This window comes from Oncorhynchus nerka, linkage group LG10 (genome assembly GCF_034236695.1).
Source record: "Oncorhynchus nerka isolate Pitt River linkage group LG10, Oner_Uvic_2.0, whole genome shotgun sequence".
Taxonomy (NCBI): domain Eukaryota; kingdom Metazoa; phylum Chordata; class Actinopteri; order Salmoniformes; family Salmonidae; genus Oncorhynchus; species Oncorhynchus nerka.
In genome coordinates, this window is record NC_088405.1 from 46659036 (window position 1) to 46675522 (window position 16487).

Genomic DNA, 16487 nt, shown 5'->3' on the forward strand with positions numbered 1-16487 from the left:
AAGCCTTTCGCTGCACCTGCGATAACATCTGCAAATCAGTATACATGACCAATAAACTTTGATTTGATTGGAACCCTCTATGGAAAAGGTTCTACATGGAACCCAAAAGCAAAAGGGTTCTACCGGGAACCAAAAAGGGTTATTCAAAAGGTTCTCCTATGGGGACAGCCAAAGAACCCTTTTAGGTTCTAGATAGCACCTTTTTTTTTCAGTGTGGGGCCCAGAGTTTTTTCAGTCCAGGTCACCATACACCTAATCTGTTTACTATCTGATATATTTTAGTCTGTTTGGTGTTCTTCTTGGTGGCAGGTAGCTTACTTTAGTGGTGTTTTGTGCTCAGGAGAGTGATGCAGAGATAGACCCGAACATGATTCGGGAGCTGGTGAAGGATACTCTGTTCAGCACACAGCCAGCCATGATCCTCAACCTCAGGGCCTGTGTGTCCAGCACTACGGTAAGACCATTGCACTACAACTACGCTGCAAGTGTTTTCCTTCCATTAGAGTTGTTTTTAGCCTGCTACATCAGACTAGAAGCATCGAAACTGAGGCAGAAATCAAAAGCAGCGAGAGCTCACATCACTGACTTCATGCTTCTGCATACGGAATAGCGCGTCTCATTGAAACGCACCAAATGTAGTCAACTGCGGCTAGTAGGCATGGGAAAAACCAACATGCGAAACATGCAGTATAATTACCATTACCACTGGTAAAACCTTCCCGATAGGATGAACCAAGAGCTATAACTAAATGTTTTATATTCTAGTGATTTGACTCTCTGGTATGTAATTCCATTTCTCTCTTTATGACTTCCAGTTCCCCAGGGCAACAGGCCTAACCCCGACAGGTCTGACCCCCCCGTCCCAGAGTTTACCCCCCATACGAAGGCTCCTGCTTCGCCAGCTCCGGGGAACCTGCCTCAGAGCAGGTCAGCTATATTGCATCAGCCACGACCCACCATCTCCCAAAAACCAGAGTCGATTACTGTGTGTGTGTGTGTGTGTGTGTGTGTGTGTGTGTGTGTGTGTGTGTGTGTGTGTGTGTGTGTGTGTGTGTGTGTGTGTGTGTGTGTGTGTGTGTGTGTGTGTGTGTGTGTGTGTGTGTGTGTGTGTGTGTGTGTGTGTGTGTGTAGCCAAGTCATGCAGTTCAGGGGAGCTGTGCTGTACCGTGAGCCTGGACCAGCCATCAACAGAAAGGAGGACCTGCTTCCTGCCTGCAACCCCCAGCCCTGACACCTCACTGGACTGGAGTGAGGACATCTCACTGTAAGACAGCTAGCTATAGCCCAGCCAGCCGCTGGCAGTCACACACATACGACCCGATTTATAGCTATGAATTATTGATATTTTACAACAGAAATAAACTACAATAATAGTTCAACAATGATTTTACCATCAAGTGAAAACTCTAAATATCATGCACTCATTGTTTGACACTGTTATGCCTACTGTGAGTCTAACATACAATCTTTGATTATCTGTGATTGTGTTCTGCAGGGATCTGGCTCCAGAAACCAAAGAGCTGAGAGTGAGAATGCTGGAGAAGACCACCAAGGGGGAACGTAAGGCTCCTCTCAATTAGATACTTATTATTAAAGGTTATAGGCAATTTCTCATTAATCTATCTGCTTTTGTAAAGACTATAGACCCTCTACACCAGTGGTTCCCAAACGTTTTATAGTCCCGTACCCCTTCAACCTCCAGCTGCGTACCCCCCCTCTACTAGCGCCAGGGTCAGCGTACTCTCAAATGTTTTTTTGTTTTTTTGCCATTATTGTAAGCCTGCCAATCATTTTTCTCTTTATTTAGCAATCTTACATATAAAACCTTACTTGTTCATCAAAAATTGTGAATAACTCACCACAGGTTAATGAGAAGGGTGTGCTTGAAAGGATGCACAGAACTCTGCAGTGTTGGGTTGTATTGGAGAGAGTCTCAGTCTTAAATCCTTTTCCACACACAGTCTGTGCCTGTATTTCGTTTTCATGCTTGTGAGGGCCGAGAATCCACTCTCACATAGGTACGTGGTTGCAAAGGGCATCAGTGTCTTAACAGTGCAATTTTCCAAGGCAGGATACCTTGGAGCCCAATCCAGAAATCTGACAGTAGCTTTTGATTAAATTCAATTTTCACAGAACCCCTTTTGCAATTTTGATGAGGCTCTCTTGTTCAGATATCGGTAAGTCGACTGGAGGCAGGGCATGAAAGGGATAACGAATCCAGTTGTTTGTGTCATCTGTTTCGGGAAAGTACCTGCGTAATTGCGCACCAAACTCACTCAGGTGCTTCGCTATATCACATTTTACATTGTCCGTAAGCTTGAGTTCATTTGCACACAAAATTATACAATGATGGAAAGACCTGTGTTGTCCTTGTTAATGCAGACAGATAAGAGCTCCAACTTCTTAATCATAGCCTCAATTTTGTTCCACACATTAAATATAGTTACGGAGAGTCCCTGTAATCCTAGATTCAGATCATTCAGGCAGGAAAAAACATCACCCTGATAGGCCAGTCGTGTGAGAAACTCGTCATCATGCAAGTGGTCAGACAAGTGAAAAATGATGGTCAGTGAAAACTTTAATCTAGTCTCTCAATTCCAAAAAACATGTCAATACATTGCCCCTTGATAACCAGCGCACTTCTGTATGTTGTAAAAGCATTACATGGTCACTGCCCATATCATTGTGTAATGCAGACAATGCACAAGAGTTCAGGGGCCTTGCTTTAACAAAGTTAACCATTTTCACTGTAGTGTCCAAAACGTCTTTCAAGCTGTCAGGCATTCCCTAAGGGAATGGTGGATGCTGCAGTGTACCCAAGTAGCGTCGGGAGCAACTGCTTGCATGCAGGCTTTTGCACCATCTGTACAGATACCAACACATTTTGACCACCAAAGTCCATTTGATGTCACAAAGCTGTCCAGTATTTAAAAAAGACCCTCTCCTGTTGGCCTGGTTTCCAGTGGTTTGCAGAAGATGTCTTCCTCTTCTGCAAACCACTGGATACGGACATATACCAGGAGCTGCGCCAGGCCTGACACATCTGTTCACTCATCCAGCTGTAATGCATAGAATTCACTTGTTTGTATGTGAAGCAGTAATTGTTTCAAAACATCTCCTGCCATGTCACTGATGCGTCATGAAACGGTGTGATATGATGATAGCATTGTCCCAACCATATCTGCGGCAGCAGGGAGAATTAAGTCCTCCACAATAGTATGGGGCTTGCCTGTCCTAGCCACTCGGTAGCTCACCATATATTACGCTTCTAGCCCCTTCTTATTAATGGCATCTGTTGCGTCTTTATAAGGACACAAGGCGAGACCCAAATGCAGACACAGGAAGCAGATGGTTGCGCTCCGATATTTATTAATCCAAGGAGTAGGTAGGTCGGGGACAGGCAAGAGTTCAATAACCAGATCCGAGTCCAAACAGTACAAGGGGATAGGCAGGATTGAAGACAGAACAGGCAGAGTGGTCAGGCAGGTGGGTTCAGAGTCAGGACAGGCAAGGGTCGAAACCAGGAGGACTAGAACCAAAAGAGACTGGGGAAAAAAATAGGAGCAAGGAAAACCGCTGGTTGACTTAGCAAACAAGGCAAACTGGCAGAGAGACAGGAAACAGGGATATATACACCGGGGATAATTAGCGACACCTGGAGGGGGTGGAGACAATCACAAGGACAGGTGAAACGGTCTGACAGTCTTAATTCTCGCTCAAATAACTCCTGTGTTTTTTTCCTTCAAATTGGCATGTTTTGTTTCTAAATGTCTGTGAAAGAGTAAAGGTTTCCCGCGAGAGAGTAACGGAGTAATGGATGTTAATTATTTGACTAGGCTACCTGTATTTGACATTGTGTTGTTATTTCGCTGAGCACTGGATGGTTTCATTTTATTTTGGCAGTGAAACGAGGCTATTCAGGCGAGAGAAAAAAAATCACCCAAATGTATAGCCCTGTTTATAAATATTAAAAAATCTTTATGTGAATCAGATTTTTATTTGGCGTACCCCCGACGGCATTGTGCGTACCCCATGAGCACAATTCCTGCCTGCATTATAATCCAAAATTTGTGCCCGAACTTGATTTGTTGGGAGATTTGTCCAAGAGAATCCTTCGTGATTCCCAGAAGTAGGACTGTTGCCCTAGTTTGGGATTTCCAATACTATAAAGACTATATTCAAACCATTTTTCAAATGTCATGTTATACTCTAAGTAAGCAAAACACTGTGATGTTGTCTTCTCTGTATTTCTATGCTTAGTCTTTCTCTTTTGGCAGAATTCTTGTCTGGCTTTGCCTCGCTACCCTTGGACCTCACCCGCAGAGCTCCTACTGGTCAGCATGTGCTGTCAGTTAGCCCAGGGCACGGCCTGGCACCCAATGCTACGGTCACCTTTGAGGTGAATGGCATGTGATAGGTGGAATGCTGTTCCAAAGTGTGTAGATAATAAGTTGGTGTGTTACAACATAGACATAGACATAGACATAAACATACAACATGACATAGAAATACAATTACAGAATATTGATTTGAATGGAGAGTGTTCTCTCTTATCATATCAATGTATTGTGGAGCACTCCACATGATAATCCTAGAGGGTAAAACAGTACATAACAATACTTCCAACACAGTCCATAACATTAATGGTAATCTGGGTCCCTCTCCACCTGTAGCTGGTGTACCTGGAGGTAGTGGACCCCCTTGGAGCTCACTACACCACGCCCCTCCGCACCTCCATCACCCCGACCAAGAAGGTGGATGTGGACCGGACCATCATGCCAGACGGCACCATCGTCACCACCGTTACCACCATACAGTCACGACCCAGACCGGGAAAACTAGGTACAGTAGGTCTGGATGAGTTAGCATATGGAGGGGCTGGAGAGTGGACTGTAGCTAATCATAATGACAAATATGATATTGATTTCTTGATAGTACTGATTCTATGAAAAAAAGAGGATTGCAACCCTGCACCCTGCATGCCAATCCTTCATTTTACTATAGTCTATTGCAATGGTGTAAAAGTACTCAATTGTCATACTTAAGTAAAAGTAAAGATACCTTAATAGAAAGTGACTCAAGTAAAAGTGAAAGTCACCAAGTAAAATACTACTTGAGTAAAAGTCTAAAAGTATTTGGTTTTAAATATACTTAACTATCAAAATTAAATGCAATCTCTAAAATGTACTTAAGTATCAAAAGTAAAGGTATAAACCATTTCAAATTCCATATATGAAGCAAACCAGACTGCATAAATGACTCAAAGTGATCTTGACTCAGAAAAGGTTGGTGACCACTGCAATAGAGCAGTGGTGTAAAGTACTTCTTAAGTCGTTTTTTGGGGTATCTGTACTTTACTTTTTATATTTTGGTTAACTTTTACTTCACTACATTCCTCAAGAAAATAATGTACATTTTACTCCTTACATTTTCCCTGACACCCAAAAAGATGGGTGTGTGAATTTGACCATTTTCCTGTCAAAATGTAATGAGTACTCAGAACGTACGCCTATGCAACATTAACCTCTAAACATATGGAATAGGGAGAATGTGTATTTTGATACTTAAGTACATTTTAGAGATTGCTTATAGATCAGGCTTATAAAGTGTTGAACAAAGTGTTGACAGTGCTGAATAAACTAAATCATAAATCTACTCATAAAAACATCAGCTCTTTGCTGTATTCGTTGAGTCGCTCTCTAGTCATGGTTTTTAAATCTCATAGTATCAACTTTGCTGTGCATTTTAGGCTTATTTTTACAGTCTATGGCTTGAGGAAATCCGATTGGCCAGCGGTAGGCCCATAGGTGCACTTAATTTGCTCTCTGGGCCTGCTGGGTAGGTGGAGTTCTACCTTCAGACACATGAAATGGTTCAAAATGGGAACACTTTGCCTTCCCGGTGCTAGGGCTGCTGAATCAAGTGCACCTACGGCCAACATGAAGAAAAGAGAAAAAAAATAGGAACGCAAGGCTTTATCTGGGTTTTTATCAAAATGTTTGGTAATCTACAAGGAATGCGTTGGAGATCGACCTGTTGGTCGAGTTGGTGACCACTGCTCTGTTGCTTCTATTGACCCTCACATCCTCTGTCTCTGCGTTTACTCAGGTGACTCTCCCTCGCGGTCCCCGTCCAAAGTGGAGGTGACAGAGAAAGGGACCATATTCCTCACTGATGGCTGCCATAGCAGGACCAGCTCCAGCCCTACTCTAAGCAGTGAGTTATGTTCCTCCATCGTTTCATAGCCTGGTCTCAGATCTGTTTGTGCTGTCTTGCCAACTCCTATGGTCATTGTTATAGTCATTATTATCACAAACAGATCTGGGGCCAGGCTAATGGCTCCACACTCTTCAACACTTACTTCCACAGATATTTATTCTATTATTTTTCCAGTGGGTCCTCATTTAGTAGTTGTGTCACGTTATGGTGCATTACAGCGCATGCCGTTATGGCTCATTCAAGGCACCAGAGGGCATCTTTGAGCACATCTACTCCAGTCTGAGTTAAATAAATACTGTGGTGAGCAGTAGTGGTGCGTGGGTCAGCTGTTTGTTCACCCGCAATTGCTAATAACCCATCTGCAACACATGATATATGTGAAAATCTTAGGCCCGCACCCGACCCTAACCCTCAAATATAGAAAATGTGCTGTAGGCTACAGTTAGAGACGCCAGAAAGATTTCTTGACAAGGGGTGCAGGATTTTTTGTTGTTGCCTAATTTTATATATGTTTCTGCTTATAATTTCCAACATTTTGGTAGGCTGTTTGTTAGTCAACTTGTCTATAATTAGATACATGCATCTTCTCCTCTGTCATTACATGTTTCCCTAGAAGACTTCAGAAACCCTTGCTCACCAGAATGTCATAAATGATCAAATGAATGCTTCAATCTAGTTGACATCAGTAAAGTTTTCTGTCATCTCTGCTTCTTTCGTGGTGCAAAGATGTTTAGCAATAACTCAGCCCCCAAAAATGTGAAATATTTTTTGACTGGTGGTAAGGAAATAGAAAGCTGTGAAAACGATCCAACATGTTTCTGATGAGATTTCAGTTTGCATATATTATGTGGTTGAAATACTATCAGCTTTTATGATGCTGATAAAGACAGCACAGACGGTCCCTAACTGTGCATTCACATTCTCTCAAGCTTAAATGCTTAAAGAAAGAAATCATATATCTCCACTCTTGTTCCCGAGTGAAAATGTACAATTTGTGTATTATTTTACTGCAAGAAATGCTTAATTCTGCAGGAGTTAATATTAAGACTATGTGAGAGGTTATAGACCTACAGTAAGTGTAATAATCAAAACATAAATAAGGGATAGCACATTGATAGACCAGAGCCTTAGATATGCAGTTTTAGAAACTGTTCTTCATTTTGTAAGCATTACATAGCAAAGTAGCCAGAAGGTTGTGGATTCACAGACCACTGTGGACAAGGGTAGGGGTGAAATGATATCATTATAATAAAAGCACTGCATGGATCTATCATGTTATTTGCGGTCCGAGGAAAAAATTGCTTTTCATAAATGCATTTCATGCAATTCTGCATCATTTTACATAACTGGAGACAGGCAGAATATATCTATATTTTTTTTTATACCACAACAGAGCATGACAGCGAATGAGCGCTTGCTGCAGCACCGGAGATGTTTGATTACTACAGTGGCTTGCGAAAGTATTCACCACCCTTGGCATTTTTCCTATTTTGTTGCCCTACATCCTGGAATTAAAATGGATTTTTGGTGTGGGTTTGTATCATTTGATTTACACAACATGCCTACCACTTTTTAAGATGCAAAATATTTTTTATTGTGAACCAAACAAGAAATAAGACAAAAATATTATGTCAAAGTCAATAGTTTGTAGAGCCACCTTTTGCAGCAATTACAGCTGCAAGTCTCTTGGGGTATGTCTCTATAAGCTTGGCACATCTGGCCACTGGGATCTTTGCCCATTCTTCAAGGCAAAACTGTTCCAGCTCCTTCAAGTTGGATGGGTTCCACTGGTGTACAGCAATCTTTAAGTCATACCACAGATTCTCAATTGGATTGAGGTCTGGGCTTTGACTAGGCCATTCCAAGACATTTAAATGTTAACCCCTTAAACCACTCAAGTGTTGCTTTACCAGAAGGCTTAGGGTCATTTTCCGACTGGAAGGTGAACCTCCGTCCCAGTCTCAAATCTCAGGAAGACTGAAACAGGTTTCCCTCAAGAATTTCCCTGTATTTCCCTGTATTTAGCGCCATCCTTCAAATCTGAATACAGATATTAAGCTGTTGGTCAAAGATACCTTTTTTTTTAAGTAGGGGCGTGGATCAGAAAACCAGTCAATATCTGGCATAACTAACATTTGCCTCATGCAGCGTCACACATTTCCTTTGCATAGAGTTGATCAGGGTGTTGATTGTGGAATGTTGTCCCACTCCTCTTCAATGGCTGTGTGAAGTTGCTAGATATTAACGGGAACTGGATCACGCTGTCGTACACGTTGATCCAGAGCATCCCAAACATGCTCAATGGGTGACATGTCTGGTGAGTATTGTCACGAACCGGCTTGAAGTCCGTAGCAAGAGGAGACAACGTGGAGATTAGGAATAACAACATTTATTTACTAACTGAAGTAACGTAAATACAATTAACAATGGTGTGTAGTCATTAATCAGTCGTGTAAGTGAGTGGTTGCATCCATAAATGTGATAATGAGGGGTGTTGAAAGGTGCCAAAGCAGATAAACAAAACAGTCACAAAAATGCCACAACCAAAAGCAGTGTGTCTACATAGAGAGAGTCTTCTCAATGAATGGGGAAGAGGTGTATTTATCCCAGGACACACCCGGGCCCAGGTGTGTCCCATGTCGCTCACCACCCTCCCAGCTCCACCAACCGACATCCTGTTAAGGAAAGCAAGAGCAAAGAGAAAGAATTCGGCAGACAGAGTGGGAGGGTTGTCACAGTATTCAGGCCATGGAAGAATTGGGACATTTTCAGCATCCAGGAATTGTGTACAAATCCTTGAGACATTATCATGCTGAAACATTAGAAGATGGTGGCAGATTAATGGCACGGCAATGGGTCTTAGGATCTCGTCACGGTATCTCTGTGCATTCAAATTGCCATAGATAAAATGCAATTGTGTTCAATGTCCATAGCTTATGCCTGCCCATACCATAACCCCACCGCCACCATGCGGCACTCTGTTCACAATGTTGCCATCAGCAAACCGCTCGCCCACAAGACGTCATACCATCTGGCCGGTACAGTTGAAACCGGTATTCATCCGTGAAGAGCACACTTCTCCAGCGTGCCAGTGGCCATCAAAGGTGAGCATTTTCCCGCTGAAGTTGATTACGACGCCAAGCTGCAGTCAGCTCTAGACCATGGTGAGGACGATGAGCATGCAGATGAGCTTCCCTGAGACGATTTCTGAGAGTTTTGCAGAAATTCTTCGGTTGTGCAAACCCACAGATTCATCAGCTGTCCAAGTGGCAGGTCTCAGACGATCCCGCAGGTGAAGAAGCTGGATGTGGAGGTCCTGGGCTAGTATAGTTACACGTGGTCAGCACTTGTGGGACCGAGTGAACGTACTGCCAAATTCTCTAAAACGACGTTGGAGGTGGCATATGGTAGAGAAATTAACATTCAATTCTCTGGTAACAGCTGTGTTGGACATTCCTGCAGTCAGCATGTCAACTGCACGCTCCCTCAACTTGAGACCTCTGTGGCAATGTGTTGTGTAACAAAACTGCACATTGTAGAGTGACCTTTATTTGCCCCAGTACAAGGTGCACCTGTGTAATGCTGTTTAATCAGCTTCTTGATATGCCACACCTGTCAGGTGGATGGATTATCTTGGTAGAAATGCTCACTAACTGGTGTAAACCAATTTGTTAATAACATATCTGGGAACTTTTATTTGAGCTCATTAAAAACATGTGACCAACACTTTACATGATGCGTTTATATTTTTGTTCAGTGTAATTGCCTAATACAGTGTGCATAAATGAGGCCCATACAGATGACTTGCCTGTCAGTTTTTCCTCCCTGTACTCTTTCATTCAGTTTCTTCTTCACATCAGAAAAGAATGACTTCTTCTTCTTCTTGACTCCTTAAGAAACTCACTTTATATAGACTAGAACTATTACCCTTTCCACACTGTGGTAATTAAAGCCAGTTTGTTATTTTATAATTATTTATGTTTTTCTTTTGTCTACTGCCCACATCTTATTGTCACAATAGAAACATTCTCCATGTATTCTTATTCGTGCTTATGAATTTAACATGTTAAATCTGACTGCACTATTTAATTTGTCTGTTTGTTTAAAAGAGGGAGAGAAACCAAAAGCAAATCAGCATTCTAACTCCCCCCTTGCGATGGTGTGACGCGGTCTACCACGACCTGCCACAGTTTACCGCAAATGTGCTGCGGCATAACAACTTTTAATTGAGGAATAACTGTGTATGACTAGTGTTTTGTGACTGTTTGTGTCTAGCTGATAGTCCCCTGTCCAATGGGCTGGACCCGGTGGCTGACACGGCTATAAGACAGCTGACGGAGAACGCCAGCAAGGTGTCCAAGAAGACTCCCACTAAACGGAGCACGCTCATCATCTCTGGCGTGTCAAAGGTTAGAAACAAACAGTGGTGTCCAAACCATAGAAATAGAATCTAGAGCAGCTAGCTGTTCTCTGCCAATCTCACAACACACTGCGCTGATGGGTCTGGTGCTGGAGTAGCTAGGAATACATATATTGTGTACACACTGTATATACATATTGTTACATTTAGGTTTTGTAATCATGTAGGGCATTAGTTTCATTAGGCTCAAATAGAAGTACCGTAGTTTGGGCCTCAGTGTCTGTCTCCTGTGGGTGAAATTTAAATGGATTTAATACGTCAGGTTCCCATCTCGGAGGATGACTGTGGCCTGTCTTGTGGCTACGCTGCAGCCATGGATGCTGCCCTGCAGGGAGGAGGAGCCTCCAACTACTATGGGGCGGGGCAACATCAGGAAGCAGACGAGACCACGCCCTCGGATGTGTCTGAGCGGCCGTCTGTCGATGACGTGGAGTCAGAAACGGGCTCCACTGGGGCCCTGGAGACACGCAGCCTCAAAGACCATAAAGGTACCAGGCTGCCAGAGCCCTGGCTGGGCCTGCTTCAGACCAATTCTACTCAATCTCCATGGAGAGATACTCTGGCTGTCCCGAGTACTTCTCTCTGGAAATGTCCAGTATTTTATTGAATCAAGAAAATACGATAAGAGGAAATTGTGTTGTGGTTTGCATCATCTTACGAGGATAATTAGATATGGATGTAAATGAATATGTAAATGTTTTGATATAAATTTACGGTATTTATGTAAACTGCAATATCAATATTGTATTTTCCAAATCACCATAATACACCATGATGTAACTCCTGTCTGTATTACGCTCTTCTAGTGGGCTTCCTCCGCAGCGGAACCAAGCTACTATTCCGTACAAGACACCGAAAGAAGGACCCAACCTTCAGCCAATCCCACGAGGACCTCTCCAACCTGGCCAGTGTCTCTGCCTCTTCTGCCTCTGGCACCATTGTACGTAAGAAGTCCGGCAGCTTTTCCCGACGACTCATCAAGCGCTTCTCCTTCAAGTCGAAGTCGAAGGACAAAGCCAGTGCCACCAATGGAGGGCCGAGCACAGCAGACAACTGAATGGTGTAGCGGATGGCTAATGGCATTGCTACCGCCTTCCTGAGACTTAGAAGTAGGCTACTGTTGCCGTGGACCCAGAAATCGCCCTGGCTTTTCTGGGTCAATGGTATTGGGTTGGGTAGGATCGTAGGACTGCTTGGTTGGAGGATGCTTAGCATTGGTCATCCTGTCCCACCATTTCTTCTTCTGTTTTCACCATCAGATGAGGCAGAACATGTACACCCCAGGTTGGTGGTTACCTATCCTGCATCTCTTACCTCTGATAGGACTCCTTTTCCTCTGGATGAGAAACGCACACGTCAGGGACAGATAGATGGATCCGGGGACTGTTTGCTTATTATCAAAGCCATTTCTTTTCAGAAGGAGCCTCTGCTGCTCTGGTGGATTTAAAGGGGGTTAAGGGGGATAACGAAAGTAGGAATAAACTTGAAGATGTTGCAATTCAACACTAAAAGGGCAGTAGGTAGAGTGAGTGTGGCCTCTTCCAAATCAATTTATTTAAAAATATGATTTTCTTGGTTGCACTTTATCGGATTGTTTACAACACTTGACAGCTTCTTCTTGTGTTCATTTTATTGGTATTTGTATTGTTTGCTCTCTGATTCACATGATTATCCTTCTGTTTCCCCAAAAAATATTGGGTCACGTTTGGTGGTTTGCATTATGTAGGCCTAGTAGAGCCATGACTTTATCTTTCTTTCCTGCTTAGTTGTAAATGTAATCTTAAATAACAAACTTAGTTGAAGAACAAATATCAACCCCTCGCATAGGTCTTAAGTTGGTGGTAATGTTGACATTCATAGTGGCTTATACATTATGTTTTAACAATGTTGTTCATAATTGTAAGTTGTACAAAAACCAAATGCAGGCATACTTATGTCTGTGTTTCGTATTTTGTTTTTTTAGAAAGGGAAATCTTCAAGGCAAACTGTTATAAATGATCAGCTCAGACCCTTTTTAATTTGTATCTACTAGGCAAGTTGAAATACCTCAATCGCCTGAGTACTAACGTTACACATTCTCTGGGTCAGAATTATTGATGGAGGAAATGCCATAAATATCTTTAATAGTTGAATGGTAAATGATATACAGATTGAGTCCTCTTAATATTAATATCAGGGAATTATCATGGTTGAGGTAATAAAAAAAGATGGTCAGATGGTTATTATGACTTTCTCCCTTGTAATGCAAGATTGTTGCTCCTTAATTCAAGTTGAGCTTATAAGATGTCACAGTCCTCCAGGACATGCGTTGTCACGCACAGAACATAGGGTAGTGTAAAGATGTACATAAAAGTAGTTATCTTGTACAGTATTGGCATATGTGTTTTGTAAGACAATTATTTTGCCATCCTCTCAGAATTTGTATTGTGTATCCCTAAAGTATATTTGATGTTATAGTAAGGGAATGTGGTTCAGTAGTAATAGACAAGGAAATATTGTTACTCCTGCCCCACCTCTACTCTTTAAGACAGACTCCCATAATCATCATAACATAGTACTGTTTGCCAAGTAAAGTCACACATAATTAAGTTTTCTTTATGAAATTGTCACTGAGGTAACATCACTTTTTTGTTGGTTGAAACCCATAAACATTACTACTTGAAGTTACAGCTTGTCTGAAGACAATGTATAACAGCATACAGTGCCTTCAGAAAGTATTCACACCCCTACACATTGGGATTAAAATTGATTTAAGTGCGGGGGAAAAAAATCTAAATTGTTCAAAGCTTAATAAAAAATCAAACACTAATATATCTTGATTCGACAAGTGTTCAACCCCCTGAGTCAATACATGTTAGAATCACCTTTGGTAGCGATTTACAGCTGTGAGTCTTTTGGGTTAAGTCTCTTAGGAGCTTTGTACATCTGGATTGTACAATATTTATTATTTTTTAAACTCTTCAAGCTCTGTGAATTTGGTTGTTGATCATTGCTAGATTGCCATAGATTTTCAAGCCGTTTTAAGTCAAAACTGTAATTAGGAACATTCAATGTCGTCTTGGTAAGCAACTCCTGTGTATATTTGGCCTTGTGTCTTAGGTTATTATCCTGCTGAAATGTGAATTTGTTTCCCAATGTCTGTTGGAAAGCAGAATGAACCAGGTTTTCCTCAATGATTTTCCCTGCGCTTAAGCTCTATTCCGTTTCTTTTTATTGAAAAAATAAAATCCCTAGTCCTTGCAGATGACGAGCATATTCATAACATGATGTAGCCCCCACCATGCTTGAAAATATGAAGAGTGGTACTTAGTGATCTGTTTTGTTGGATTTGCCCCAAACATAATGCTTTGAATTTAGGACAAAAAATTCCTTTCTTTGCCAACTTTTTGGGAAATATTACTTTAGCGCCTGCAAACAGGATGCATGTTTTGGAATATTTGTATTCTGTACAGACTTCCTTCTTTTCACTCTGTCATTTAGGTTAATATTGTGGAGTAACTACAAACATTATTGATCCATCCTCAGTTTTCTCCTATCACAGCCATTAAACTATATTTATTTAACCTTTATTTAACTAGGCAAGTCCGTTAAGAACAAATTCTTATTTACAATGATGGCCGACTTGTAAAGCCCAAACCCTCCCCTATCCCGGACGACGCTGGGACAATTGTGCGCTGTCCTATGGGACTCCCAATCACGGGCCGGTTGTGATACAGCCCGGGTTTGAACCCGGGTCTGTAGTGATGTCTCTAGCACTGCGATGCACTACTCGGGAGGCCTGTAACAGTTAAAATCACTATTGGCCTCATGGTGAAATCCCTGAGAGGTTTCTTTCCTCTCCAGCAACTGAATTAGGAAGGACGCCTGGATGTATTGATACACCATCCAAAGTGTAATTATTAACTTTGCCATGCTTAAAGCGATATTCAGTGTCTGCTTTAAAAAAATGTTTTACCCATCTACTAATAGATACCCTTCATGCGATTACAATTATCTGTATGTGTGGGGTTAATTTAATTTATTACCCCTTTTTCTCCCCAATTTCGTGGTATCTAATTGGTAGTTAGTCTTGTCCCATCGCTGCAACTCCCATACGGACTTGGGAGAGGCGAAGGTCGAGAGCCGTGCGTCCTCCGAACCACAACCCAGCCAAGCCGCACTGCTTCTTGACACAATGCCCGCTTAATCCAAAAGCCATCCGCACCAATGTGTCGGAGGAAACACCGTACACCTGGCGACAGTGTCAGCGTGTATTGTGCCCAGCCCGCCACAGGAGTCGCTATTGTGTGATGGAACAAGAACCCGGCCAAACCCTCCTCTAACCCGGACGATACTGGGCCAATTGTGCGCAGCCCCATGGGTCTCCGGTCGCGGCCGGCTGCGACAGAGCCTGGACACGAATCAGGATCTTTAGTGGCACAGCTAGCACTGTGATGCAGTGCCTTAGACTACTGCACCATTCGGTTGGCTGTGGGGTAAATTTTTACTCCTGAACATATTTAGGTTTGCCATAACAAAGGGGTTGACTACATATTGACTCAATTTAGAATTTTTTTACAAAATAAAATCTAAAGCTGAAAACTAAATTCCACATTGACATTGTACGGTATTGTGTTTAGATCAGTGGCAGATAACCTCAATATAATGCATTTTAAATTGAGGCTGTAACACAACAACATTTTGAAAAAGTCAAGGGATGTGAATACTTTCTGAAGGAGCTATATGTTTTTTTTAGGGGTTCAAGCAATTTGGTGGAAAAAAACTCAAATTCCTGTGAAACGGTAAGCCACGTTGGTGCAACATTGTAGGATGGTAAAGGGCCATGGGCCACACAGTCTCATGCCATGCCAATTGTACACTTGGCGCTATAATAAACTATTGAAAATGGAAACTTTGAAAGCTCACGCCCCTCTGCCCGTGTGATGTAGCGTCATAAATTCGGTACATAGGTCGCTCTCCTTACAAGGAACAAATGTGCATTAAGGACCCATAACAAACAAAAAAAAGTTTAACTAACCCAAACTAGACCACGGCCTGTCGTTTCCAATGGGAACCAATTCGTCAGTGGACAGAACCAGCAAGAAGGGGCGAGCTAGATCCTTTCTATTTGAAGCCTATAAAGTATGATGTGATCATTTTAAATGTTTAATTTATTTGAAATAAATGTATTTTTTAAAACACTGATACTCATCATTTGTCACTCTCTAGTGTAGGGATGTGTTGTTTGAATGTCATACTGTATGTTGAACAATACTGAACATTATGTTTAATTGACCAACTAGGTTTCCTCCCCAAAATACTTTCTCTACCTGTCGTCAGCTTGCTGGAGCTCGAGGTGCTTATTCCTCCTTTGGGTCCAGAGTTAAGAGAATGAGAGAAAGGGGAGCATTACTTTTCTAGTCCTGCCAGGTCACATGGTATCACACCTAGGCGTCTAGAGCCATTATTACAACCCATTGTCTTTTTAGGGAATTGTACTTGAAATTGGGACGGAAGTGACCACGCACTAAAAAGGCTCAGAAGAAGACGAGAGTTAAAAGAGCTAGTGTAGCCTGAACGGCACACTTTGAGCTAACCTTCAAGGAAAGAAGGAGAAGACTAGAGCACAGCCACTGCAACTCAAGCAAGGAGTCAACAGAGAAAAGCAACAAGCATAAGGACACCAACTCCGGACCAAAGGAGGAACCCCAACTCAAGAAGAAAGGACATCTTCTTCCTTTGTTCTTCACATGCAGCCTGAACAATCAAGAAGCCACAATGGACTTTGATCAGACTGAGAATAACATAATTTAATGTTCAGGATCTCAAGCTCTTCAATTCTTGTCTTTCATTCTATTTCCTAACTTTT

At 42.2% G+C, this 16487-nt stretch overlaps 1 protein-coding gene across 2 annotated transcripts in view; it reads left to right on the forward strand.

The window, feature by feature from the left end:
* c2cd2l (c2cd2 like) overlaps positions 1-15823 on the forward strand; it is a 43942-nt gene extending 28119 nt beyond the window's left edge. The window contains exons 6-15 of one of the 2 annotated variants that reach the window (XM_029670048.2): positions 341-454; positions 816-927; positions 1132-1264; positions 1496-1560; positions 4278-4399; positions 4674-4842; positions 6109-6216; positions 10495-10628; positions 10902-11127; positions 11446-15823. In XM_029670048.2, coding sequence (XP_029525908.1) covers positions 341-454; positions 816-927; positions 1132-1264; positions 1496-1560; positions 4278-4399; positions 4674-4842; positions 6109-6216; positions 10495-10628; positions 10902-11127; positions 11446-11696 — 1434 coding nt within the window. In that variant the 3' untranslated portion in view covers positions 11697-15823. Of the gene's footprint in view, positions 1-340; positions 455-815; positions 1265-1495; positions 1561-4277; positions 4400-4673; positions 4843-6108; positions 6217-10494; positions 10629-10901; positions 11128-11445 lie in introns of both variants that reach the window. The other variant, XM_065023452.1, reaches the window with a different exon arrangement.
* The last annotated feature ends 664 nt before the right edge of the window (positions 15824-16487 follow it).